This window comes from Ammospiza nelsoni, chromosome 31 (assembly GCF_027579445.1).
Source record: "Ammospiza nelsoni isolate bAmmNel1 chromosome 31, bAmmNel1.pri, whole genome shotgun sequence".
Lineage (NCBI taxonomy): Eukaryota > Metazoa > Chordata > Aves > Passeriformes > Passerellidae > Ammospiza > Ammospiza nelsoni.
In genome coordinates this window covers 2210758-2235962 of record NC_080663.1, presented here as the reverse complement: position 1 = coordinate 2235962, position 25205 = coordinate 2210758, and the positions used below count along the sequence as shown (strand labels likewise).

At 55.8% G+C, this 25205-nt stretch overlaps 3 protein-coding genes and 1 pseudogene across 5 annotated transcripts in view; 2 read left to right on the top strand and 2 right to left on the bottom strand.

Annotated features, from left to right (window-relative positions):
* LOC132085611 (class I histocompatibility antigen, F10 alpha chain-like) overlaps positions 1–25205 on the bottom strand; it is a 777359-nt gene that overhangs the window by 472077 nt on the left and 280077 nt on the right. The gene's annotated exons all lie outside the window — the stretch shown is intronic.
* The window catches only part of LOC132085575 (zinc finger protein 501-like), a 220807-nt gene that overhangs the window by 134402 nt on the left and 61200 nt on the right, over positions 1–25205 (top strand). The gene's annotated exons all lie outside the window — the stretch shown is intronic.
* Positions 1–25205, bottom strand: part of LOC132085561 (zinc finger protein 850-like) — a 221297-nt pseudogene that overhangs the window by 172712 nt on the left and 23380 nt on the right.
* Positions 4736–24107, top strand: LOC132085506 (zinc finger protein 551-like). Its single transcript, XM_059490984.1, has 3 exons — positions 4736–4768; positions 5036–5100; positions 23195–24107. The coding sequence occupies exons 1-3, from the start codon at positions 4736–4738 to the stop codon at positions 24075–24077; spliced, it is 981 nt and encodes a 326-aa protein (XP_059346967.1). The 3' UTR covers positions 24078–24107.

The following is a 25205-nucleotide window of genomic DNA, read 5'->3' as shown; positions in this document are numbered from 1 at the left end:
CTGCTGCTGGCATGCCTCAGTGGTTTAGGGGAAAGGAAGCATCTCACTACCCGTGCTGCCATTGTGCTGGCAGCAGGGTTCAGGCCTGCGGGAATGCACAGCCTTCCTCATGGGTTTGGCCTGGGATGTTGGGCTCAGGAGGTTCCTGGGCCAGGGCCATCACTTGGCCTCTTTATGTTTCTGGGAATTCTGGTTTGTCCTACCGGTCCGGGTCCCCCCGTTGTGAGCCAGTTTTGGGGTTCCTGGTCCAGCATGGGCCAGGGCCTTTCCTTCTCTGGCACTGCTCTGCTCAGCTGGCTGCTGCTCTTTTGCTTTTCGATCAAAAAAAAAAAATAATTAAAAATCAAATAAAAAAGATTGAAAATACTGGGCAGCAGCTCTGAAGCGCTGAAGCACTGAAAGCACTGAAGGGCCAGAAAAGGACATTCTAAAAATTGTTCAAACTGTTTCAAATTGTTTAAAATTGTGTTATGCTGTTTCAGGACAAAAAGGACTCTAAGGACTCTCAGATGTCCAAAAGAAACAACTTCAGCTGATGGACTGTTCCTGAAACTCAGCTGCATGGACTTGAAATCTCTTTGCATTGTTTCTTGCAATTTTCTTATATTGTAGGATTGTTTCAGTGAATTGTTAGTATTCTATATTTTGCAGGTGAAGGAATTTCCTGTTCATTCCACATCAGCATTTTTCTTTTATTTTATACAATTTAGAAAGGTGAGATGTTGCAGACATTTCTCCACAGAAATCCTTTCTTTCGGATTTCTGCATCTTCGGGAGGCCAGAGGCCCCCGAAGAGAAGGTAAACAATTATTATCAGCTGCTGTGGAATGTAACAGGGACACCTTGATTGGCTCATTTCCTATGTTTATAATTAAGGGCCAATCACCAGGGCAAGTGAGGGGACTGAGTCCCTGGACACAACTTTGTTTGGGATTCTTTTCTATCTTTTCTTAGCTTAGCTAGCAGCTCTGAAAACCTCTCTCTATATTCTTTTTAGTATAACTATAATGTATTATATCATATATTAATAAATCAAGCCTTCTGATTCAAGAAACAAGATTCACCGTCTCTCTCTCACCCTCAGCGACCCACTCAGGTCGTTGTAATAGTGCATCAGCTCTATGTCTGTTACTGAATGTATGGGGTCTGCTACCTGTGCTAGAGTAGAGCACTTATTGGTTCATCTCTGGTTTCTGTTTCTAAACCATTAGGTTGATAATCCTGACCGGTGGATATTTTTTGAAGCAAAATATTTGAAAGAAATCTTCTGGAGAACTGTTTTCTGACAGTCACCAGATGGTGAGTTGCTCTTTTAGGCAATCCAGTTCCAGGGACAGAAGATCTTCCAGGTCCTGCTCCTTGCTGCAGGCAGGACACTGCCAGCCTCAGGGGCCTTTGATGGTGCCTTCTGACCACAGTTAACAATTCTGATCAGGACTGAGAGACAGCAGGATGGTAGCCCAGTGTCTGAAGGTGCTTTGGGATCTCCTGACCCCTCACTTGATCCTGCACCAGCACAACCCCCAGCCCTGCTTGTGCAGAAGCAGCTGCCGTGAACTTACCCTTGGCCAATCTGCTCCACTTCCAGGTATTTCTGGTGTTCTGGTATCTCATGGTGTTCCCTGAAAGAAAAAACGTGGAAGACGCTCCCTCCCGGAGTGAGAGCCCGCCTTGCAGCAGAGCCAGAACCAGCCCCACTCCCTGGGGCCGTGAGCCCCTTGGTGTCAGCTGGGGAAGGACAATAAATGGCTCAGTGACATTCAGCTGCAGAACAACCCTGGGTGCAGCTGATGCCCAGACACACTCACAGCACCTGCTTGGGCACCCAGGAACAGAGCAGACGTACTCAGCTGCATCAGGCACCACTCCCCTCTCCCCTCTGGCTGCAGGGCTGTGCTGCTGTCAGAATGTTCAGCCCAGGATCCCACAGCGGAGGGAGCTTCATTGTCCTCTTCCCAAGCAGAGGGAGGTTCTCCATCCTCTTCCCAAAACGCTGCAGCTTCTCCATCCTCTTCCCAAAATGCTGCAGCTTCTCCATCATCTTTCCAACCAGGGGATGTTCGCTGTCCACTTCCCATGCTGGGAGATGTTCACTCTCCTCTTCCCAAGACACAGGATGTCCTCCATCCTCATCCCACTCCATGGGAGTTTTGCCATTCTGGTCCCACACCAGGGCACATCCACTGTCCTCGTCCCACGCCGGGAGATGTCCCCTGTCCTTGTCCCACCCCGTGGGAGCCTCGCCGTTGCATTCCCACACCGCGGGATGTTTGCCCTCATCTCCCAGAGCAGTGGGAAGTTCACTGTCATCTCCCGGCACTGAGGGAAGTTCACCATCGGCCCCCAGAGCAGCGGGAAGCTCACTGCTGTCTTCCTCCTCTTTGGCCTCCTCTTTGGAAACAGAGGGAGCCCCAGGAGGTGCTGGTGCTGCTTTTGTGCCCTGTGAACAGATGGCAGCATGAGGGACGGGAAGTTCTATCTCAGTTATCACCTTATTTCTCCTCAGCTGCACATCCAGCATCACTGAGCAGAAATTGGGTTCAGAGCTGTTCCAACTAACAATGGGCTAAAGTCAACATTGCCACTTATTGTTGGGAATTCGATATTCCACCATGGCTAAAGCCAGCAAGCAATCCTCTGCCTGCAAAACCAGACCTGCAGCTCTTCAAAAGCTCTTCAGCAGAAAAGGAGAAAACTGCTGGGGATCCATTTGCTGCTGCTGCTGCTGCAGGTACTGACAGGAACTTTCCTTCAGCCTCCCAGGCTGGCACTGGGCTGCCACATGCCAAGCTCACAACTTGCTGCACAATTCCAAACACCAAGTTCCTTTCCCACTCACCGAAGGAGGAGCTGCTCGGAATCCAGACATGAGGTGCCCTGCAATGGGAGAGGGAACATGAACCAGATGCTGTTAGGAGAAAAACTGCCTGTGGTGGGAAATGCCACGGAGCAAGGCAACCCCGAGAGAGCATTTTGCTTTCACAGCATCCCTCCAGGAGCCACAGTCCCTTCCCACAGCAAGCAAGAGAGCACCACAAAATACTGGGCTGGGTCAGTTCTTGGCTGGAGCAGCAAAGGGAGGGAGTTCCGGGCTCTGCTGGCACAGACTCCCTGCTTGAGGGAACACATCCCCCCAGGGCTCATTGCCGATGCTGTGCACGCCCCACAGGCTGAAGACACCCCCTTTTCCAGCTGCAGCTGCTGGCAGGAGCTCTCCCAAAGCAATGGTATCTTCATGGCAATTTGGTTCCAAAGTCAGCTCAGCTCCAGAGGAAGAACAGAAAGCACACAGCAAGCCCAAAGCCACAGATGCTGCACCGAGGGAAAACCTCTACTTACCTGCCAAGTGGGTTAAAAAATACCCCGAATAAGCCACAGAGTACAGAGTGCAAACTGCAGCAGCCACGTGCTGGAGCATTTTGGCTGCGCTGCACACGTCTGCAGCCTGCAGCCCTGCAAGCACAGAAGGACACCCGTCAGGGCTGGGCTGGCTGCTGAGAATGCCTCGGGCAGGAGGATCCTCCGGCAGCGACCCCAGAGCCACTCTGGGCACTGAGGCCTCCGTGTCCCACAGCAACGGGAACACCACGGGGACGTGGCGCTGTTCCTGCGACATCCCAGCAGCAGCTCACGCAGAAAGCGCCTGGAAGGTTCTCCTGTGTCACAAAGGAGCACAAAGAACCCTCCCAGGGCACAGCCCATGGCCCAAAGGGTGCAAGAGGAACTCGGAAAATGCATCAAACAAGGACATCCCATAGCCCAGCCTGAACACTGAGGAGGAAGGAGGACGGCACCAAACCAAAGAAAATGTGACCTTTAGTCACTGATACTTCTGACTAAAAGCAGCAAGCCTTGTTCCGTCTGGGATCTTTGTTCTAGTTCTAAAAACGAGCAAGGTTCCCCAATCTAAATACACAGAAGGCAGGAACTGGGGAGGAGGTGGGGTTAGGAAGGGGGAGGAGGAGGAGGGACAGAGAGAGGAAAATGAGGAGCAGGAAGAGGAGGAGCGGGAGCAGGAACAGGAGGAACAGGAGGTTCCAGTGCCCCCTGTGGCCGCAGCCACGGGACCATCGCCCCCAGCTCGTCCTGCAGGTGGGCGGGGAGGGGGAGCTCGTCCCAAATCCATCGGGGGGTCCCGGTGAGGGTTTTTTATTGGGGTGTGTTTGGAGCTCGCAGATTGTGAAATTGACCCCAAATATCATCTGGTGTCTCTGGGAGGTTTTTTTCTCTGTGTGTGTAGGTTTGGATCTTGCAGGAGCCCAAAGCTGAGCCCCTTGGGGGATCTTTGGGGGCCCACGTGGCCATTGCCCAGTATGGGCAGGGGAGGACATTGGTCCTGGGGACCCCCAGGAGAGCAGAGGAGGGGAACCCCTGGGACCCCCAGAGTGGGGAGAGCAGAGAGGGGCGATCCCAGAGCTGGGGGACCCTGGCAGACTGGAAAGGGGGGGAGCCTGGAGAGGAGGGACCCCTGGGATCCCTGGGATCTCAAAGTAGAACATCAGGGTAGAAGGGACCCCATGGACTCCCAAAAGCCCCTGGATCATCCCTAAGCAGGACGCCAGAGAATGGAGAACCCCTGGAACCATTGGACCCCCATGATCCTGAGGAAAGGAAACTTCTGGAACCCCAAAAGTGGAGAGATCAGCAATAGGGAACTCCTGGGAGAGCTTTTTCGGGCTGAATCTTGACCTTGTGGAGATTTTCATGGACACAAGACTCCTGCTGAGTTCCAGAGATGGACCTGGCCAGGAGGAGCCTCTACTCCAAGGCGCTCCCACCTTGGTTTCCCCCAAACCAGGGTTTGTCATTCCCAAGCTGTGGCCGGATGGAGGAGGAGGAAAAGCCCCAGAGATCGCTCACGAGGAGGGGCTGCAAACCCAGCCCAGGGAGGGGTGAGGAGGAAAGAGCTTCCCTGAGCCAGGAAGGCGGCCGGAGATGCAGCCAGAGCTCAGAGCTGGTGGAGCCTCATGGCAGGGAGAAGCCCCACAAGTGTTTGGAATGTGGGAAGGGTTTCAGCTCCAGCTCCACCCTGAAGGAACACCTGAACATCCACACTGGGGAGAGGCCCTGGGAGTGTGGGGAATGTCAGAAGAGCTTCAGGTGGGATTCAGAGATCGTCACTCACCAGCACTTCCACACCAGGGAAAGGTCCTGCGAGTGTCCCGAGTGTGGGAAGAGCTTCGTGCGCTGCTCCAGCTCCATCCCCCATGGGAGAATCTGCCCTGGATGATCCCCAGTGACCCCCGTTGGGCAGAGCCCTGGTGACCCCTGTTCTGGGTGATCCGTGTTGGGCAGGAGGAAGGTGTTGGGAGATTTCTTTCCCTTCTCCTTGTGCTGCTGTTATTTGGTTGGTAATAAATTCCCTCCGTGTGCCCAGGCCGGATCTGTTGTGCCCGTGTGGGATTTGCTGCGGGATCTCTCCCGGTCCTTGTCCCCACGCAGGAACCCTCGGTTCCATTTTCTGTCCCTGTGCGGCTGCGGGGGCAGGGACAGAGCGGCTCTGGGGGTGCCTGGCATCGGGCCAGCGTCACCGCTCGCCACGGACACCCCTGAGATGCCGCGCACCTGGGCACGCATTGCTGGGCTCACCTGAGCTCCCACCTGCCCAGCGCCCCAAGGTTCCCCCTGCCCAAAAAACCCCCAGCCCGGGGCTGCAGCGTCCCGGAAAGGCCTCAGCCAATGGCAGCGCAGGCAGGAGGCAGTACAGCCAATGAGAGGTCGGGGCGTTGGATTGCCTCATCGGTTGCCGGGCAGAGCCTGTGGCCCATCGCTCCCCAGAAGCGGCGGCAGCCAATGAGAGCGCGCGGCGCTGCCGAGCCCGCCCTGCTCCGGACTGGCGCTCCCAGCGCAGCGCGGCTGCTTTGGGGCTGCTGCTCCCTGCCCGGCCCCGGCCATGGGGCGAGGGGCGGCAGCTGGGGCCCTGCTGGTGGCAATGGTGGTGCTGGGAGCCCCCCCGGGTGCGGGCGCGGAGCTCTCGGGTGAGCGGGGGGCGGGAGGCGCTGGGACAGGGGGGGAGAAGGGGGAAAAGGGGGCGAAGGGGGGAGGCCGGAACGGAGGAGGAAGGGACCCCCAAAGGGAGAGCGGGAGGGGCTGAGGGGTGGGGGAAGGAGAGGGAGCGGTGGGAGAGGGTGGGGAAGGGGGGAAAAGGGGACGGGGGAACCTCAAAACTGAGCGGAGGGAGGCTGGAGATTGAGGGATTTGTGGGAAAATGGGGAAATGGGACCCCAAAAGTGATTTTGGGAGCGGCCGGAGGTGGGAGGGGAGAGGATGTGGAAGGGGAAATGGGGGAAGGGCGGCAAAGAGGAAACGGCAGCGCGGGCAGGAGGGTCCCATGGCGGCCGTGGGGCACAGGGGGTGCGGAGTGGGGATCCGGGGTGGGCCCCGGAGCTCTGGGGGTGCGGAGCGGGGGGCGGCCCCTGAGCTGTGTCCGGCACACACAGGGGTGTTTCAGCTCATGTTTAAGTGCGAGTGTCACTTCATTAACGGCACGGAAACGGTAAGGTTCGTGGAGAGGTACATCTACAACCGGGAGCAGTTCGTGATGTTCGACAGCGACGTGGGGCTGCACATGGGGTTCACCCCCTATGGGGAGAGGTTTGCCAGGAAGATGAACAGCGACCCGACTAGACTGGAGTACGCACGGACTGCGCTGGACTGGTACTGCCGGTACAACTACGACTATTACACTGCGATCACCGTGGAGCGCCGAGGTGAGCGCGGGGCAGAGCGTGTCCCCTCGGGCCCTACCCTGCCAATGACCCTGAAGCCCCTCAAAACCTCCCTGGGAATCTCCCCAGAGCCCCCAGCCCTCCTTGTGCCCATCCCCGGGGCCTCCTGTACCTGACCAGTCCCTCCCAATCGTCTCCAGTTCATTCTCAATCCCTCTCAGTTTATTCCCAGTCCCACCCAGCCACTCCAAATCAATTCCCAATCTATTCCCAGTTCACTCACACTTCACTCTCAGACGTCCACCCTCTCTCCCAGCATACCCCCATCCCCTCCCACCTCTCGCAGTGCCACCCAACTCCCTCCCAGTCCCTCTCAGTCCCTCCCATTCCCTCCCAACACATTCCCAGTCCATCCGAGCCCATCCCCAGTCCCTCCCACCACTTTCCCCTGGCCATTCCTTGTCACTCCCAGTCACTCCCAATCGCTCCCAGTCCCTTCGCAGTCCATTCCAGTCTATCCCAGTCCCTCTCCAGCCCACCCCAGCCCTCCCCTCTCTCTCCCAGTGCCCCCAGCTGATCCCAGTGTGTCCCCGCTCTCTCTTTCTCTGTCTCTCCCAGTGCCCCCCAGCGTGTCCATCTCGCTGGTGCCCCCCTCGAGCTCCCAGCCCGGCCCTGGCCGCCTGCTCTGCTCCGTGATGGATTTCTACCCTGCTGCCATCCAGGTGAGGTGGTTCCAGGGCCAGCAGGAGCTCTCGGAGCACGTGGTGGCCACCGACGTGGTCCCCAACGGGGACTGGACCTACCAGCTGCTGGTGCTGCTGGAAACGCCGCCCCGGCGCGGGCTCAGCTACAGCTGCCAGGTGGAGCACGTCAGCCTGGAGCAGCCCCTGAGGCGGCACTGGGGTACGGGGGAGCCCCTGGGGGCGCTGGCAGAGCCGCTGGGCTGTGCTGGAAGCCACGGGGAGGGAACTGGAGAGAGCCGGGCTGGAAGTGGGAGAGGGGCTGGGTGCAGGGCAAGGGCTGGGAAGGGGTTTGGGGAATGCTGGGGAGGGTGGGATGGGGTTGGGGGGATGCTGGGTGTGACTGGGAGGGAGTTTGGGGGTCCCGGGTGTGACTGGGAGGGATCGCAGTGAGCCCCGAGGGGCTGGAAGGAGATCGGCGATGGCAAAGCGGGGCTCGCCATGAGCTCGGTTGTGCTGGGCACAGACTGGGAGGGCTCTGGCTGAGTCCTGCTGGGGTTGCCAAGGGACTGCGAGAGGCTTTGGGGGTCCTGGGGCGCTGGGGGGCAACTGGGACGGGGCTGTGGGATGCTGAGAGGGACGGGAGGGGCTTTGGTGGCTCCTGGCCAGGACAAAAAGGGATCGGAGGGAGGTTTCAGGGGGCCCTGGCTGGGCTGGCTGCCACAGGGAGGGCGCTGGGAGGGGCTCGGGGTGTCGGTGACAGGTTTTGGGGGTGCTGAGCCCTGCGGACCCCCCAGAAATGCCGCCGGACGCCGCCCGCAGCAAGATGTTGACGGGCATCAGGGGCTTCGTCTTGGGCTTCGTCTTCCTGGCGCTGGGGCTCGGCTTCTCCCTGCGCAAGAAGGTCAGGGCGGGTGCCGGGGGTGGCGTCCCCGCTGTGGCGGAGCGTGTGCGCTCCCGCCGGGGCCCCAGCCCGGTGTCACCCCCTTTTCTCTGCCCACAGAGCTCCTGAGCCGGCGGCGGCCGCAGCCCCTCCCCATGAGCTCGAGCCCGGCCGAGACCCCCCGCTCCGTCCCCGCTCCGCTGATTTTGGGGGGTCCCGTGTCCCCCCCAGCCCCGCTGGCGCTCTGCCCCCGCCCAGTGCCTGCTCCCAGTGCTCCCAGTAAAGCTTCCCAGTTGGGCCCGGGGCCGTTTATTCGGGGGCGATGGGAAGGGGTTTGGGGGGGGCGATGGGACGGATTTGGGCAAAGGGAGGGGGACAAAGGGTGGGGGCTGCGCCCAGGGGGAGGGGTCGCTGCCCGCGGATCCCGCAGTGCCCGGTGCGGGACGAGCTCCGTGCGCCGCTCCATCTCCATCCCCCGTGGGAGGATCCACGCTGGATAATCCCGGGTGACCCCCAGGGTCGGAGCCCCCCGTGTTGGGAACACTCCTGGCTGCGGGTTCCACATCTTCCTGGCCCCCCCTGGACACCTCGATGAAGGCCGGGGGGTCCCCGCTACTTTTCTTGTTTCTGCTCCTCTCCTCATCTCCCCCTTCTCTTCCCCCGGGTCAATCCCTCCCCCCCCTCCCCGCTCCTCCTCCCGCCTTCTTCCCCTCTTCTCTCTCACATCCCCTGACCCTTCCTCAATGGTTTCTTGAAGGGTCCAGTTCCATCTTTCCTTGGCTACAGCCCTGAGGGCTTTTCCAGATGACTTCACAACTGCACTCTCAGACTGAGAGTGAGGAATCTTGGTGCTTGGTTTCCTCATTCCAGCTGCCTTTGACAGGGTTTGTTTCTGTCCTCAGCTGATTTTGGCCTCTGCGCTCAGCTCAGCCCTGAGCAGGACCAGCGCAGCTCCATGGTGGGCACTGCTCACTGGATGGCCCCAGAAGTTGTGACCAGATCTCCTTATGGCCCCAAGGTGGACATCTGGGCCTTTGGCATTGTGACCATCGAGATGGTGGAAGGAGAACCTCCTTACTTCAGGGAAACGGCGGCCATGGTAAGAGGCAAATTCTGCAGTGGCTGCAGAGGCCTGTGAGCACAGGGGGACCCTGCACTGGGAGCAGCAGCTGAAGGTTTCTGCACATGGGAAGGGAATTCCCAGAGGACTCCAGCCTCAGCACAGAAGAATATTCTTCAGTCTCCAGCAACAATTTGCTTTGGAATTTATGTTGTTGCCGCTCATCTGACTGTGAGGATGACCTGGAAATATGAAGCAAGTGCATCAGTTCTAATGTTACCTTGCAAGAAAACCCCACAGCAACCCCACATCCCAGCCCCAAACCCAACAAGTTTTCTGCAGGAGTTTCTAAAAGAGGTTTTGTGAGATGATTTCCCCCTGATTTTTCTCACTGGAAAACTTGTTGAAAACATAAGGATGATTGTTTAACATCCCCAAAGTCTAAAGTATTTCTTTCCTAGTCCAAGCTACTTTCTCTGTGTCACCAAGCCTGAGCTTTCAGCAACACAAACCTCCTGGTCCTTGCCTGGCAGTGTCTGGGATGGGGCATCAGGAATGCATTTACTTGAGTGTCAGTGGCACTGCAGAGATGCACTTGATGTAAGAATCCTCTGAAATAACACAGGCAGACCACACTGACTCTGGAAAATGGCCTGTAAAGCTGGTGTCCCCATTTGGAGAAGCAAAATGGGCTATTTCTGATGGAGGTTCCTACTGACAGAGTCAGCCAATGAAACTGGCTCTCAAGGCGAGATCATTTGGATGTTGCAGTGGTTGTGGCAGCCCCAGGGTTTGGGTTTTTTGGCTGGCATAGCAAAATGAGCTCTGAGCAGCATCTGTGGCAGGGAGGAAAGTGCCCCTGGAGCTGGGGCTGAGGCCCCGGGGTGGATGTGAGCCCGTGTGGGTGTGAAGGGAGCTGGCAGAGCGCTGAGTTTGCTTTCCCTGCAGGCTCGCGCTCTGATCCGGCAGAACGGGACCCCGCAGCTGCAGGAGCCCCGGCGCCTGTCGGCTCTGCTGCGGGACTGCCTCGAGTGCAGCCTGGAGCCGGACGAGGAGCGGCGCTGGGCTGCCCAGGAGCTGCTGCAGGTGAGGGCCAGGGGCTGCAGGGGAAGCAGCAGCGCCAGAGAGGGGTTTTCTTGTGGTGCCCCCTCCGACAGTCTCCAGTCTGGCTGCGTTCCACACGCAGAGCAAGCAGAATCCTCGCCTGCTGTGGCTTGGCAGGCTCCTTTGGAGCTCATCTGGGCCTGGTGCCCCACAGCGAGCGGGGACATCTTCAAGCAGCACAGGGGGCCCAGAGCCCTGCCTGACCTGAGCTTGGATGTTTCCAGGGAGGAGGCACCTCCCACATCTCTGGGCACCTTCTGTCAGTGTTTCCCCACTCTCCTGGTTAAAAAATTCTTCCTTAGATCTCATCTGAGCCTGCTTCCCTCTCCTGAGTTTCAAATCATTTCCCTTTGTCCTGTTGCAACAGAGCCTGTGAGGAACTTGACTCTGGAAAGTAACAGTTCATTTCTTTCCTTTGTATCCTTTGGGCAGCACCCATTTTTATCATCAGCCAAGCCTCTCTCCAGCCTGACCCCTCTGATCACTGCAGCAAAGCAACTGAGGGAGCAGCAGAGGAGATGAAGCCCTTGAGGACAGCTTTCAGTTACAGTAGTCAGGACAACTAGTTAGTTATGGTAGTTAGCAGTGGTAGTTAGTTATGGTAGTTAGCACTGGTAGTTGGTTAGGGTAGTTAGCACTGGTAGTTGGTTAGGGTAGTTAGCACTGGTAGTTAGTTTATGGCAGTTAGGACAGCCTGTTTGTTATGGCAGTTGTTTGAATAAAAACTCTCTTAACCCTCAACTGCCTTGCCGTGTCCCTTCCTCCTCCCGCTGTGCCTCAGCTGCCCGGAGCAATGTGAGGGGAGAGCGGGCCCAGCCTGGCCCAGAGCTGAGCCCCAGCAGAGCCCTGGCAGAGCCCAGAGCAGCCTCGGCCCCTGCAGAGTCAGCCTGGAAGGAGGCGCTTGGAGCCTTCTCGGCTGCACCCGGCTCTCGGTTACAAACTGGGTGTGCTGGAAAATGCCACCGGCTCTGCACGAGGGCAGAAGGGGCCCGGGGAAGGCCCAAGTGCTCCATGCAAGGGAAAAACCCGCCCTGGGTTTGTTATAAATAACTGGGTAGTGTTGGCTTTTGCTATTAGGTATTGACTTCTGCAAAATATTCTTAATCACACTGATTTTGATAGAGTACAGTTTCTAATCACTTTTAACTGTTTTTGCTATAGTGTAATTTGTCAGCTTTTTGTGGCCAATGCCCTGGCCCCGGTGTAGCTCATATCCTCAGAACATCATTTATGGATGATATTTTAGTTTGTGGACAGTGTGAAAAACATACATTATAGTTTTGGCTTTTGCAAAATATTAAAGTGGATGTCATTTGTTGTGCATTAGAATGTTAACTTTTGCAGAAGTAGCTGTAGTTGTGAAATAATAAGTAATGCTTTTATTTTTATAAATAACTGACAGTAACACTTCAGAGATGTTTGTGAAATAGATAATGTTCCTTCAAGTACTTGTAGAAGTATCTAAAACTGTCTGCATGGTCAGATAACATTTAAGGAAGGGATGTGATGAGGAGCCCTGCCACTGACCCTTCCACTGTCAATAACTGTCACCTGCTGAAACCACAGAACAGGAGCCCTTGTGAGGGAGTGACACACAACCCTCAAAACAGCAATGCACGATTCCTGCACGTGCTCTAAAACGGTGAGTTGGGGGTTAAACCAACCTAAAGAATTCCTGGAGCATGTAAACAAGTTCAGAGAAATGTTTGAATGTGTATAACCATTATGAATATGTATTTGAACAATACACTGGAGAAACTAGACAAGAAGAGTTGCTGTGGTTAACCAGTGTGCCTGTGGCCACCGCCAAGCACCCAGCCCTGTTACTGATTTGCCCCTTATTTTTCCTTATTAAACTTTCAAAAATTCCAAAGAGTGAGGCTCCTTTCTCAAAAAACCCAAGGTGCTCACCCCTTGTTCTTCCCCCAAAGCCAGGATTTGTCAATCCTAAACTTTGTCTGGACAGAGGAGAAGGAGGCTGCAAGAAAAAGGAAGATGCACTGGTGTGGAGGCCCATGGGAGTCTCAATCTCCCACCTGTGGCGGACTGGTCCTCAAGAAGAAGAATAGATTTCAAGGTTATGGTGAGAAGCTTTATGGAGGCTTTATGGTGAGGCTGATTTATGGAAAGTTATGTTGCCCCATTGGCCCGTTGGCCTAATTACCCCAGTTCAACCCATGTTATCCATCTTTGGTCAGTCCCTATAATGTTCTCCCTCTCTGTCCCTCCATTGGCTCTAATTTACTGCATTCCTCTGCCCCTGTTTCCGGATTAGCTGACCCGACCCTTAACCAATCCTTTGCACCATTTCCCCCCATATCCATTGGTCCCTGACCCTCAGCTCCACCCTCACTACCCCATCTAAAAACCCCCTGTGCCCTCAGCTTGCACCCTGTCTTTGTCCCTGGGCCCAGTTCAGCTCTGTGCCCTGTTCCTGTACCAATAAACCCAGTTTGCTGCAGATCATGCCCAGACCCATCCTGCCGACTTTGTCAGCTTTATAAAGCAGCCGTGAGCTTCGGGCTCCGGAGTGCCGGACGCTCCAAGGGCCTCGGCAGCGCCAGGACGCTCCAGGCTGGGACAGCCAGGCAGGGCAGGAGGAATCACTGCCCCTTTCCCCTCTCTGCTGCTCCATCTCCCAGCCCAGCATCGCTGCAGGACAGCCTCACTGCCAACGCCATCCTGCCAGGGATGGACTGGGGGGATCTCCTTCCCCTTCCCTCTGGCATGGAGGCAAATCCCATCTTCTCCTTGTCTGCCCTACTTCCTCTCCTCATTCTGTCCTTCATCCATCCACGTTCCTTTCCCATCTCCACCGGGGAGGACAAGGCCCAGAGATCCCACACGAGGAGGGGCTGCAAACGCAGCCTGGGGAGCTGAGAGGAGGTAAAAGCCTCCCTGTGCTGGGAAGGGTGTGGGGAATGTGAGAAGAGCTTCAGGCAGAGCTCAGCCTATTCCTGGTGCCTCCAAAACCGGCGGTGCCAGATACAGAGATCCACGGGGCAGCCAAGATCCCCCTGCAGATCCATGGGGCTGCAGAGATCCCCCTGCAGCCCCCGGAGCAGCCACGCTGGGCACGGCGATGCCTGAGAGGAGGCTGTGACCCCGCGGCCAGAGGGCCCCGCTGGAGCAGCCTGTCCTGGCAGGACTGACCCCGGGGCACAGTGACCCACGCTGCAGCACTTGGAGGGGCCTGTGCCCCATGGGATGGACTCGGCTTGGAGAAGTTCCTGGAGAAGTCTCCGGTGGGAGAGAGCCCAGGGTGCAGCAGGGGAACGACTCCTGTCCCTGAGCAGAGGGAGAAGCCCCGGGCCATGAACTGAGCCCGGCCCCATTCCCTGTCTGCGTCACTGCCGGGGTAGGAGGCGCAGCTGGAAGGAGGGAGGCGTGGGGGAAAGCTTCATTTAAGGGTCTTCAGTCACTTCTCATTATCCTGCTCTGAGTTTTTGGAGTTTTCTGTCCGAAATCTCTCCCCTCCCCCACTCATCCACAGGGTTTGGGGTGGTTTTCTCTTTTTGGGGGAAATCAAAGCGATGCACTGATGCTCTTAATTAGGGGTAGGAGAAATGAGGCTCCAGGGCTTCCGGCTGAGCCGGAGCCACCGGAGCCGCAGTGCCGGGAAAGCTGTGGCGGGAGGTGCGGAGAAGTTTGTTTGGGTTTCAGCTCAATCCCCTCGGGCCCGGGCCCGTTCCAGGGCTGTTCCTCAGCTCCGGCTCTGCCCTCACGCGGCCCGGGGGGCCCTGAGAGCACGGGGCGGGGCTGTGCCGTGTGCAGAGCCCGCCCCTGGCTGGGATTGGGCGATGGTGCCGTCAGTCGTGGTTGTGGCGCGCTGATTGGTGGGAGCAGGGCGGAGCAGGGCCCGCGGGCGGGCTGAGGGCGGCCGTGGCTGGGCAGCGGCGCCATTGTCAGAGAGTGTGTGCGGTGCCGTGAGCCGCGGCAGCGGCCGGAGCGCGGTGAGGCGGCGGCAGAGCTCAGAGGCGGCCGCAGCGCAGGTGGGAGCCGCGCTGGGTTGTGCGGGGGCTCGGGGCTGGCTGCGGGCCTCGGGGGCGGCAGGGGGCTCGGGCGGGTTCGTTGTGCCGTGTCCGGCGCGTGTTGCCGCTGGCATGAGGGCGCTGCGGGAGCGGCTGCCCGCGGTCTCCTTGCGGCCGCTGCCTCGGCAGGAGCCGCTGCCGGAGCAGCGCTGGCTCGGCCCGGTTGCTGTGGCTGGGACAGAGGGGGCTGCCCCGTGCCCGGAGCTGTGCGGGGAAATTGCCGTGGCCGGAGGTTTCTGTGCGCAGAGGAGACAGAGGAGTCCTGTAAAAGTGACTTTATTGCTGAGCAGAGGGAGAGGCCGTGGGGCATTTGCCGTGCGCTCTCTGCCATTGTTGTAGTTCGCAGCCTCCTTTTTATCCTCATTTTCCCGGCTCATCTCCCTCTCCCTTTGCCCCCTGGCTGAGGTACTTGGAAGATTGAGACTTCCCGATCCACCAACTGCATGTCCTCGTTAATGTGCACCCCTACTTTCGTATAACAGTTGATTTTCATGGCTCTGTTAAGTCTTTGTTCTTCTCCTGAAGAACAAAATTCCTGAAGTTTAGGAATTTTAGCGGGACTTTCTCTGAGCAGCAGTCCCTGTTAAATAGCAACATTTGTTGAAACTGATGGTTTCTCCCTTCCTTATCTATGAGTCCCTGACCTAATCTCCGGGCAGATTCACTCAGTGAATGTTTTTTCTTTTTAATTTTATTTTCTTTTTATTTTCAGGTTTTCTTCTCTTTTTTCCTTACTGAGTCTTCCTTGGTTTTGGGATTATTCTCAGTGCCCTCATTCCCTGTCCTTCTGTTGCCGTTTCCGGATCTGGAGGCCTGGCTGCCACCTGCATCCCCTCTCTCCGCTGCCGAATGAGCTGCACTCTCAAGGTGTGGAGCATGGTAAAAAGATGAGAGTTGCTGCAGCAGATCAGAGGAGAAACAGCATTCGTTTAACCCATGGTCTGCCAGGGAGCCACAAAACCGTGTCCCATTCCCATCCTTTCCACGTTTGGACAAATACATGAACTGCTTTCTTGTTTCCTTTGTTATCTGTTTCACCACTTTTCCTTTGTCATCTATATGCCAACAGCAGTTGGAGACATTTAATTTTCCACAAATTCCTCTTTTTTCTGCTAACAGATGATCTGATCCCATCCCATGGTTAAGTGTTGCGTTCCTCATTTCGGTGGACTGGCCAGCAGGAAGGTCAGGAGCTGGAGCTGTCTGGTTGGTTATTCCGAGGACAGCTTGTAATCTAGTGATGCCATTGAAATGAGAAATGGGTTCTGTGGCTCCTGATATGAATTGGTTCGGGTTCCCAGGGGCAGGTCCATGGTGTTGTAGGATTTGTTCTGCTGGCCGTTCATCTTTTCCCCATTTTTGGCTGCTCTCTCCAGCCAGGGCTGCATCAATTGACTGGTTTGCTCTAATTAAACGAGCCAATAGTTGTAATCACAACTGATTTCCCTGAATTTATGGTAGCAAAAAATCCCCAGTGCTCTAATATATGCTATATAACAAAGACAGTGACAGCACATGTTGGAGTGGGCAGAGGGATGATTCCTCCCCCCTTATTTATAGTGAAGTTTTCCCAACATTGTCCATTTGCTGTTTCCCTTTGCAGCTTCACCCGTTTGTGTTGCAGGGTCAGATATCCTCCCCCTGGGCTCTGCCTTGAGCTGTGCAAATTCCATCAGTGCCAGCAGGCAGAGCTTGGGGTGAGGGGCAGAGGGAATCAGCCCAATTCCTGCCCCGGGCAAGAGACCCAGGTGCATTGTCCACACTTTGCCCAGCAGTGTTCATTTGCATTTCTAAGGCTCCTGTGGAGGCTGCCTGGAATGGAGCTTCTCTTCCAGGGCAGCCATCTGGTGAGTCACATGTGGCCCCCCAAGAATCTGCTGTGTTTTAAAAAGCAGTATTAACTATTTACGAGTTGAAAGTATTACGGTTAAAGCTCTTCAGTTGTACAAATGCACCATGAAGGAGAACTTGGAAAAACCCAGACCAAAAATTGATTCTCACACTTCTGTCCAAAACCCACCTGACAATATAAAGTGGAAATTATTATAAAAAGGTATTATCATGTTGTAATCTTATCACTGAAACTGCAGGGAAAACAAAAGCTCTCCAAGAATGTCTTTAGTGTTAGAGAGTCAAGGCATTCCTTGGTTCTGGCCTGGATGTGCAACAGAAATAATTTCTTTCACAAATAGCCTGGCTGTGCAGAGAAAATCATTCCATGCCATGTGAATTTTACTCGATTTTTCCTAAACTTAATGTAGTCGGAACCAACCTAAATCCACTGCTTTAATGTTCCTTGTTTCCAAGTTTTGTAAGTTTTTAGTATTTGGTTTCCTGTTGGATCCGGATTTCTTCCCCTCTGATGTGAATTCGGTCTCCACACTCCTGGGTTTCCTTCTCAGCCTTTTCCAGCCCAGGTGTCTCCAGCTCTGCCGGGGGCAGTGTCTGGGGTAGCTGTTGGTTGCTGTTTGCTGCTGGGCAATGTTGATGTTTGGATGCTGGTCGTTATCTCTGTGGGTGTCTTTTGAGCTATTCCCAGTCTGTTGGGATGTTAAACTCATCTCCATTGAGTGGTGTAGCAGCCCTTAAATAAAACCTTTAAAATTCCTTTCCCCAAGGCAAACCTTTGACTAGAGAGACCCTTCTGAGCAGAGAAAGAAGATTTTTTAGAAATAAACTTGGTACATTTTGCAGCAGTGCAATGGCAGGCAGCCCAGAGTGTGGGTGTCAGTGAGCCCCAGAGTGGAATTGTGCCGTGGTGTTCCCCAGCAGCTGTGGCAGTGCAGGCCCAGCCAGCACAGAAGCTGCAGCAGTGGCAGCAAGGCTTGGCCCCAGTGGCTGGAGCTGGCAGAGGAGGGTGGCCAGGATTGCAGAGGATTCCAGGCGAGGATCTGTGGGCAGGCGCAGGGGCTTGGCCCGCTGTGGAGCCCTGGCTGCTGCTGCGTTGCCTTCAGGGCAGGCTCAGGGGCGGCCTCCCATCCTCCTGCTGCGGGCGGGAAGTGCAAATCTCCGGGGCTTCAGAGCCCTTGAGGCCAGGCTGAGGGGTCCCCCCGTGTTGAGCTGTGCTGGCGGCTGTTTCTGGCCTCAGGGACACTTGGCATGGGCCCCTTGGCCACCAGTGGTGCTGCTTTGCACTCCTTAGGCAGGAGCCGATGTCCTGGCTGGGTGTTGGCAGCAGCAAAGTGCCAGGGCAGGCTCTGTGCCAGCCCAGCTTCCTGTGGGAGAATGTGCCTTGATATCTGCTCCAGTGGTTGCTGAAGCAGTGAGAATTGCTTTTGCCCCCCTGTTAGGTGCCATGGTGTCAGCAGAAGATATTGAAGCCTTCCTGCTCAGGGCATTTCAGTGCCAGGCTCTCACAAGTACCCACAGCTGCGCGGGTTGAGCTGAGCATGGGGCGGTGACCTGCGCTGTGTCGGATTCCCCTTCCTTAATAACAGCCTGTCTTGTAGCTCTTTTCCCTTCAGCTGCCCTTACAGAGCCATCCACAAACACATTTTCTCCCTCAGGCCAGGGAATGTCCCATCATCAATCTGTCCCAGCCTGGGTCTGGAGCTCTGTCCCTTGAGTGCAGTCCTGGGTTCCTTGCCAGCCCCTCTCCAGGCTGTTCAAACAGGAGGCTGGGTTAAACCCTTGCCCTGTCCTTAGTTCTAAATCCTCCTGTGCCATTGAACAAGTTTCATACTATAATAACCGAGCCCTGCTCATCCGTTTAGAGGCTGTTTAGGTTGTCAGAGCTTTAACTTGATGCCAGACTTGAAGTATAGGAGGTCCTATATAGGGTCAAATATTTTAGCACTAGAACACATTTGGCAAGACCCTGTTTAATATCCACCTATAATTAAAATTAATTTTCCCTGTCTGGAAGTCCCAGGCCAGCCACCTCAGTTAATCTTCATTTTAACACTTGAAAATTCTGTGTTTCCTCCTCCTGTCCGTCCATCCAGTTTGTTGACTGGCAGGATAGGAGTGTTGTAGGGAGACATCCTTGGCTCCAAAAGCCCTGCCTTTAACAGGGACTCAATACCAGGCTGTAAGCCCTTCCTTCCCTCTCTTGGAACAGGGTATTGCTTGTCCTGGTTGCTTTAAAGTAATTTGTAGAGGCTCCATATCTAATTTTCCCTCTTTCCCTGAGGCTGCCCACACTGCTGGATTCACTTCATCATAGGCCTTGCCAGACATTGGACTCAGAGATGAAACAGAACTAGCCTCTGTATCACTTTTTATAATATTAATTTTCGTTCTGAGTTTAGTGATCAAATCCCTTCGCAGTAAATTATAATCACAATTAGGAGACAATAAAACTTCATGTCTTTAATCAAAGACATTTTTGCCATTTTCCCACCCTTGGGTCTGAGATTCAGAGTGGATTGAGAGGCCCCTGTGTCCATCAGGAAATGCCTCCTCTCAATGCAGACCCACCCTGAATGTTCTCAAGGGCTCCAGTGTGGAAGGTCCCTGGTGTGATGGGAGCTGTGACAGCCCTGCCAATCCATGTCCATCAAGGGGTGGACTTGCTGGTCCTGAGGGTGCTGCTGTCTGTGCTTGCAGTGTCCTTGTGCCCTGCAGCTGGAGCCCTGGTTCCTTGCCAGGGGCTGTTTGGGTGGGCTCTCCCCTGCCGAGGAGGGCAATGCCTCTGCCAGGTGCTTGTGGCCGAGCCGTGCCCTGGGTGCTGGGGCCCCCTTGGGCCCTGGGGTTGATTCCTCAGGGGCTGTAGGAACTGTGCCCCGGCCTTTGCCTTCAGCTTGGCCTTTTGCTGCTCCCTTCTTGCATTCACCTGCTGTGCCTTTGTGCCCAAGTGCTGCAGGGCCTTCTTGTGCCCCTCCTGCAGCCCCCTCAGTGCCTGTGGGTGCTTGTCTTGCTTTACAAGAGAGGTGTCTGCTCGGGGAGGCAGAAAAAGCCTCTCTTGGAATGGGGAATGCAAACCCTCTCCCTCTTGATTTTTAAAGTAGTGAAATGAAGGGGCTCTCAGGCAAAGATATGGGAATAGGAATACCAGTTCTTTACTAGTGTGTATAATAAAGCAAACAAACACCAACAGCTGCGGCACTGACAGCAAACAGAGCCCGGACCCAGTCCCGGCCTTTGGGCTGCGGCGCTTTCCCCTTGGGTGCAGTTCCGGGCACGGCCGGCAGGGGCGCTGGTGGCTCCCGCGGGGCGGGGCAACGCATCCCTCCCATGGGAACCTCTCTGAACGGAAATAGAGCAATCCCTTCATCTAACTCTTTCACTTTTTTACCTTCTATGGCCTTTCTCCCGTGTCTTGGAAAGAATTTGGAGAAGGCTGCCTTTTAACTGAGCTCCTAGTGTTTCGATAAAGTACTTCCTGTAGAGAGAGAGAGTTTCCCTGAACAGCCGGAGCTGTGGTTACCAAGGGGACGTAACTCAGAGCAGGACGGGGTCAGGGGAGGATATCCCACTGAGGCTCGGTCGCAGTGTGGGCAGGGTCTGCTGCCGGAATCAACAGAGGGGGATCTTCCCGTGGAGCCCGAGGCGGAGTGTGGGTAGCCCCCACATGGCTGATGGCGGCTGATCCGGCAGCTGCCGGCAGAGCAAAGGCAGGTGGGAGAGCGCAGCAGCAGCGGCGGTGCCCAGCGCAGGTGGCACGGGCAGGGCAGCCGGGGATGGGATGGCTGGGACCCCCCCTGGGTGCGGTGGGCGCGGTGACCTCGGAGCAGGCGGCAGGACAGAGCAACCCCCATCTTCCCCAGCATGGCCGGCAGAGCGGCCGCGGGCCAGGCAGTGGGAGCAGGGCACACAAATTGAGCGACAGCGCCGGGGCAGGTGGAGCTGCCCTGGGCAGTGAGGCCGCACCTGGGATGGAGACCGGGGCAGGCGGAGCTGAGGCGGGCAGCGAGCCGGGACCCGGGACAGGCGCCTGGGCCGCGAACGGAGGGGGCAAGGCCTGCAGAGCATCCCACTCTCTTTCTGATTTTTCCTCTTGTTCCCTTCCCTTTCATTTCCCCCCCCCCCTTTTTTTTTTTTTCCTCTGGTGTTTCTGATACTTCAAAGATTTTTATTCTCCTGAAATCTCCTGTCTAACATGTGGCATATTCTCTTTCTTCTAGATTAATCAATTTTTTTAACAAATAAATCCAGAGCCTAACAAATCTAAACTTCTGCGTGGATACTTTGAAATGGTCAACCAGCTAACTCATGACCTCCAAATGTTGTTTTTCTCTTCACCTTTTTATTTCTCCTTTGGCAAATTAAGCCTCTTTCAGGTACTTGCTTTGCTACTCCAAAAATCCCAGTGCACACATGCTTCCTTAAAAAATGATTACACAAAGCTTGACTACCCCAGTGGGTTTTCTGATGCAAGTGTTCTAATATTTTCCTAGTAAGCACATTTTATTATGAAATTGTCTTCCTTCAAGAAGTTTCCATTTCCCTGGTTTATCTTTTTCACTTCCTATCTTGTGTAATTGTTTTTTCTCAGCTTCCCTAAACTTTGGAATTTCCAGCTTTTCCTCCTTTGGAATTATTATTAACATAACTCTTTTGTCTCCATCTTCTGCTGCATCCCTAGCTTTGTGATGTGCTCCCAGTTTTCCCAGTTTTCCTCTCCTTTGGGCCGGGCTGGGTTCCCCCTGCCTGCAGCGGAGCAGCCGAGAGCCCCGCGCTGCCCATCCCGACCTGTCCCGGCTCCATCCCCGCTCCTGCCACGGGCTGCGAGGGCTGTGAGGGCACTGAGGGTGTGGCTGCTGCTGGGGGAGGAGGAGGAGGGAGGGAAGGGCCAGGATGGAGGGGTAGGTGGAGGTGGGGTTAGGGGGGAGGAGCAGGGGGAGGGATGGAAGAGGAGGGATGAAGGCAGAGAGAGAGCAGCAATGGAAGGAGGAGAAGGAGGTGGGGTTAGGGAGGAGGAGGGATGGAAGGGGAGGGATGGAAGAGGACAAGGAGGTGGGGATAAGACAGAGGGGGAGGTGGATGGGGGATGGAAGGGGAGGAGTGGGGAGGAAGAGGAGGAACAAAGGCGGATCAAGGCTGAGCTGAGGGAACCATGCTGTCGATCCCTGCCTGAATTCGCAGCCCCCACCTGTGGGATCATCGTCCCCCCAATTGCGCCTGTGAGCAGAGAGGGGGAGCTCGGCCTGGATATCCCGGAGGGTCCCTGGGTTGGGTTTTTGGGGATGTTTGGAGAATGAAGAAGTCCAAGGCTGAGCGGAAAAGGCCCCTCGGGGGGACATCGGGGGTGGTGGTGGCGGCTGCCGGCAGAGGCAGCCTGGAGGAGCAGAGCCCTGTGTCCCCCAGGAGCCCAAAGGGGGGAGCCCAGAGAGGGGGAAGCGCCGCCATTGGTGGGAACCTCAAGAGCCTGGAGAGGGGCAGTGGGGACTCCTTGGAACTGCTGCAGCCCAGAGCAGAGAATGAGGGGAGAAGGGAGCCCGGGAGCCCAAGCAGCCCCGGCATCCTGAAATGGGGAGAGCGAAGCGGGGGGAGCTTTTGGCATTGCTGGGACTGCCAGCTGCCTGGGCAGAGCGGGCACCGGGCACAAGGGGGACCTCCAATCCAAGCATGACCCCCAACGGCTGGGATGGGGGAAAACCCCTGAACACCAGAGAGGAGGGACCAGGGATGGGGAACTCCTGGGAGGCTTTTTCAGGGCTGAATCTTGGTGTTTGGGAGGTTTTTCTGGAGCCAAGGTGGCCAGTGACTTGTAGAGATGAACTCGGACACAGGGACCTTCAAACTCAGTGTGTGTTGGGGAAGGTGAAACAGGAAAAACTTATAAATACGATTGTCTTACAAAAGATTTTGAGAATATAGAAAGTATAAGGGAGACTGAAATGAAAGCAAGCTCTGAGATACCTCAGTTAGTGAACAACTGGAAAACAATGGTGTGGCCCACTGAAGGTAATCCCCTTTTGTTGAAACAATTCCCTCTGCTTGCAAACAGATTCAAGGGTCAGAGCAGACCCTACTAGCTCAACAGAAGGGGTCCAAAGAGGAGTTTTTAGGGCGTAAAATGTAACACAGTGTGGTGATGTAATGATTCTTACACACTGTATGTAAATTCTGTAGGATTTGTATCTTGTACTAGATTGGTTGGTGAGAAGTAGAATATTCAACACAGAAGAAAACTTATTGTGTTGTAATGGGAACGTTACTGTGTTATGCTCTTGCCTGTCTTCGTCTTTTACCCGCTCATCCTCTCTACCCCTCTCTAGTCTCGGGCCTGCTCCGAGCTGTGCCTGGCAGCTCCAAGCAGGGCCCTACACCCAGGCCCTTTGCAATAAACCGCAAGTTCCACGACCTGGCTGCAGAGATCTCTCTTCTCCGTCTGTCCCGACCATCCTACCCCTGACACTCCTACAAACGGTCTCATCCATTGTTTTCCCCAAACCAGGATTTCCCATTGCCAAGGCCTGGGAGGCTGCGAGGAAGAGGAAGATGCCCCGGGACACTGAGGCAGGTGAGGAGGAAGTCAGTGCCCCTTTCCCCTCTGTGCTGCTCCATCTCCCAGCCCACCATGGCCCCGGCTGCAGCTCAGCCCTGGGGGGATCTCCTTGCCCTTGCCTGTGGCACGGAGGCAAATCCCATCCTGTCCTTTTCCATCCTCCCCCAGAGCAGGAGCTGAGCAGGGAGAGGAGGGAGGACAAATGCCTACGGCAGAACCTGGTGGAAGAGGCCGTTTTGAGCGGCTCCACGGCGCAGGAAGCCAACGGGGAGGAAAAGCCCCGGAGATGCTGCACGAGGAGGGGCTGCAAACGCAGCTGGCGGGGATCTGAGGGGGAAAGAGCCAGCCTGGGCCAGGAAGGCGGCCGGAGACGGAGCCAGAGCTCGGAGCTGGTGCTCCATGAGCAGCTCCCTGGTGGGGAGAAGCCCCACATGTGCGTGGAGTGTGGGAAGAGCTTCAGGTGGAACTGCCACCTGGTTGTGCACCAGAGGATCCACACTGGGGAACGGCCCTATGAGTGTGGGGAGTGTGGGAAGAGCTTCAGGTTGAGCTCCGACCTGATTGTGCACCAGAGGATCCACACTGGAGAAAGGCCGTACAAGTGTTCCGAGTGTGGGATTTGCTTCAGCCAGAGCTCCGGCCTGATCCAGCACCAGAGGACCCACACTGGGGAGAGGCCCTACGAGTGTGGGGAGTGTAGGAGGAGCTTCAGCCTGAGCTCCATCCTGATTGTGCACCAGAGGACCCACACTGGAGAAAGGCCGTACAAGTGTTCCGAGTGTGAGATGTGCTTCAGCCAGAGCTCCGGCCTGATCCAGCACCAGAGGACCCACACTGGGGAGAGGTCCTATGAGTGTTCCAAGTGTGGGAAGGGGTTTCAGAGCAGCTCCAATCTCGTCCAGCACTATCGGATTCACAGAGAGGAGAGGCCCTTCCAATGCCCCGACTGCAGGAAGGGATTCAAGCACAACTCCACCCTCATTACCCACCGGCGCATCCACACTGGGGACAGGCCCTACGAGTGTGATAAATGCAGGAAGAGGTTTCCAACCAGCTCAAATCTCCTCCTGCACTATCGGATTCACACAGAGGAGAGGCCCTTCCGCTGTCCCGACTGCGGGAAGGGATTCAAGCACAACTCTACCCTCATCACCCACCGGCGCATCCACACTGGGGAGAGGCCCTACGAGTGTCCCCAGTGTGGGAAGAGCTTCTCACAGAGCTCTAACTTGACCCAACACCAACGGAGGCACCACTAAGGGAAGCCCTGCGAGTGCCCCGAGTGCGGGCAGAGCTTCGTGCACTGCTCCAGCTCCATCCCCCACTGGAGGAGGCACTTGGGCACAGCCCAGGTGAGCCACATTCCCTGTGATCCATGTTGAGAACACACCTGGTTGCTTAGACTTTTGGTTTGGCCTTAATTTTCCTCTACTTCACCTTCATCCTTTAAAAACACCCCAAACTGGTTTAAATGAAGGAAATTGATTGAATATATCTGACGTTGCATAATTTCTCAGTTGTTTTAGAGGGAATTTAGGATTTGGGGATGCGTTCTATGTGGAGTACTGCTGTTGCTAAGAGGCAGGAATTTGATCTCACCCTCCTTATGGTGCTAAGAACTCCTCCCCTGACCCAAACCCCAACTCCACCCTTGGGATACCCTGTAAAAATTCCATGGCCCTGGCTTTCACCTGCCTTTGGGAGTTAGGAAATGGATTCCCAAAGGATCAGCCCTATTCCCACTGTATTCCAAGAGGATGAACCTGTTTCACTGGATTCCTGGAGGATACTGACTCTATCACTGTTTTTTTTTTTGTTTGTACTACTGCATTTGTATTTTTAATTCTTCTTAATAAAGAACTGTTATTTCTACTCCCATATCTTAGCCTGAGAGTTTTTTATTGTAAAAAACTCGCGCCCCGTCCTAAACCAGCCAATCACCGCAGGTCTCCCCTCAGGAACACCAGCCTCTCTGTGCACTGATCCAGCCAATCACCGCACGCCTCCCCACCGCCCGCCTCTCACGCACCAAACCAACCAATCATCGCATGCCTCCCCTCACCAACTCCCACCCTCCTTGCGCCACTGCAGCCAATCAGAGCCAAGCATGGAGCAGCGCCCCCTGACCCCGGGGCCGGGCATGGAGCGGGCGCCCCCTCCCCCTCCCCCCCGCCCCCCGAGGCCCCCTCAGGGACCCCCGGGAGCCGCCCCGGGCTCGGGCGGGTCCTGCGGGAGGCGCTGGAGAGAGCGGGGGAGGCGCTGGGAGAGGACGGGGGGCTCCAGGAGCTGCTGAGGAGGCGCAGGGACAGGTGAGGGGTCCTGGAGGGGTCGTGAGGGGAATTTGGGGAGGGGTCTTGAGGAGGTTTGGGGGGGATTTGGGGAGGATC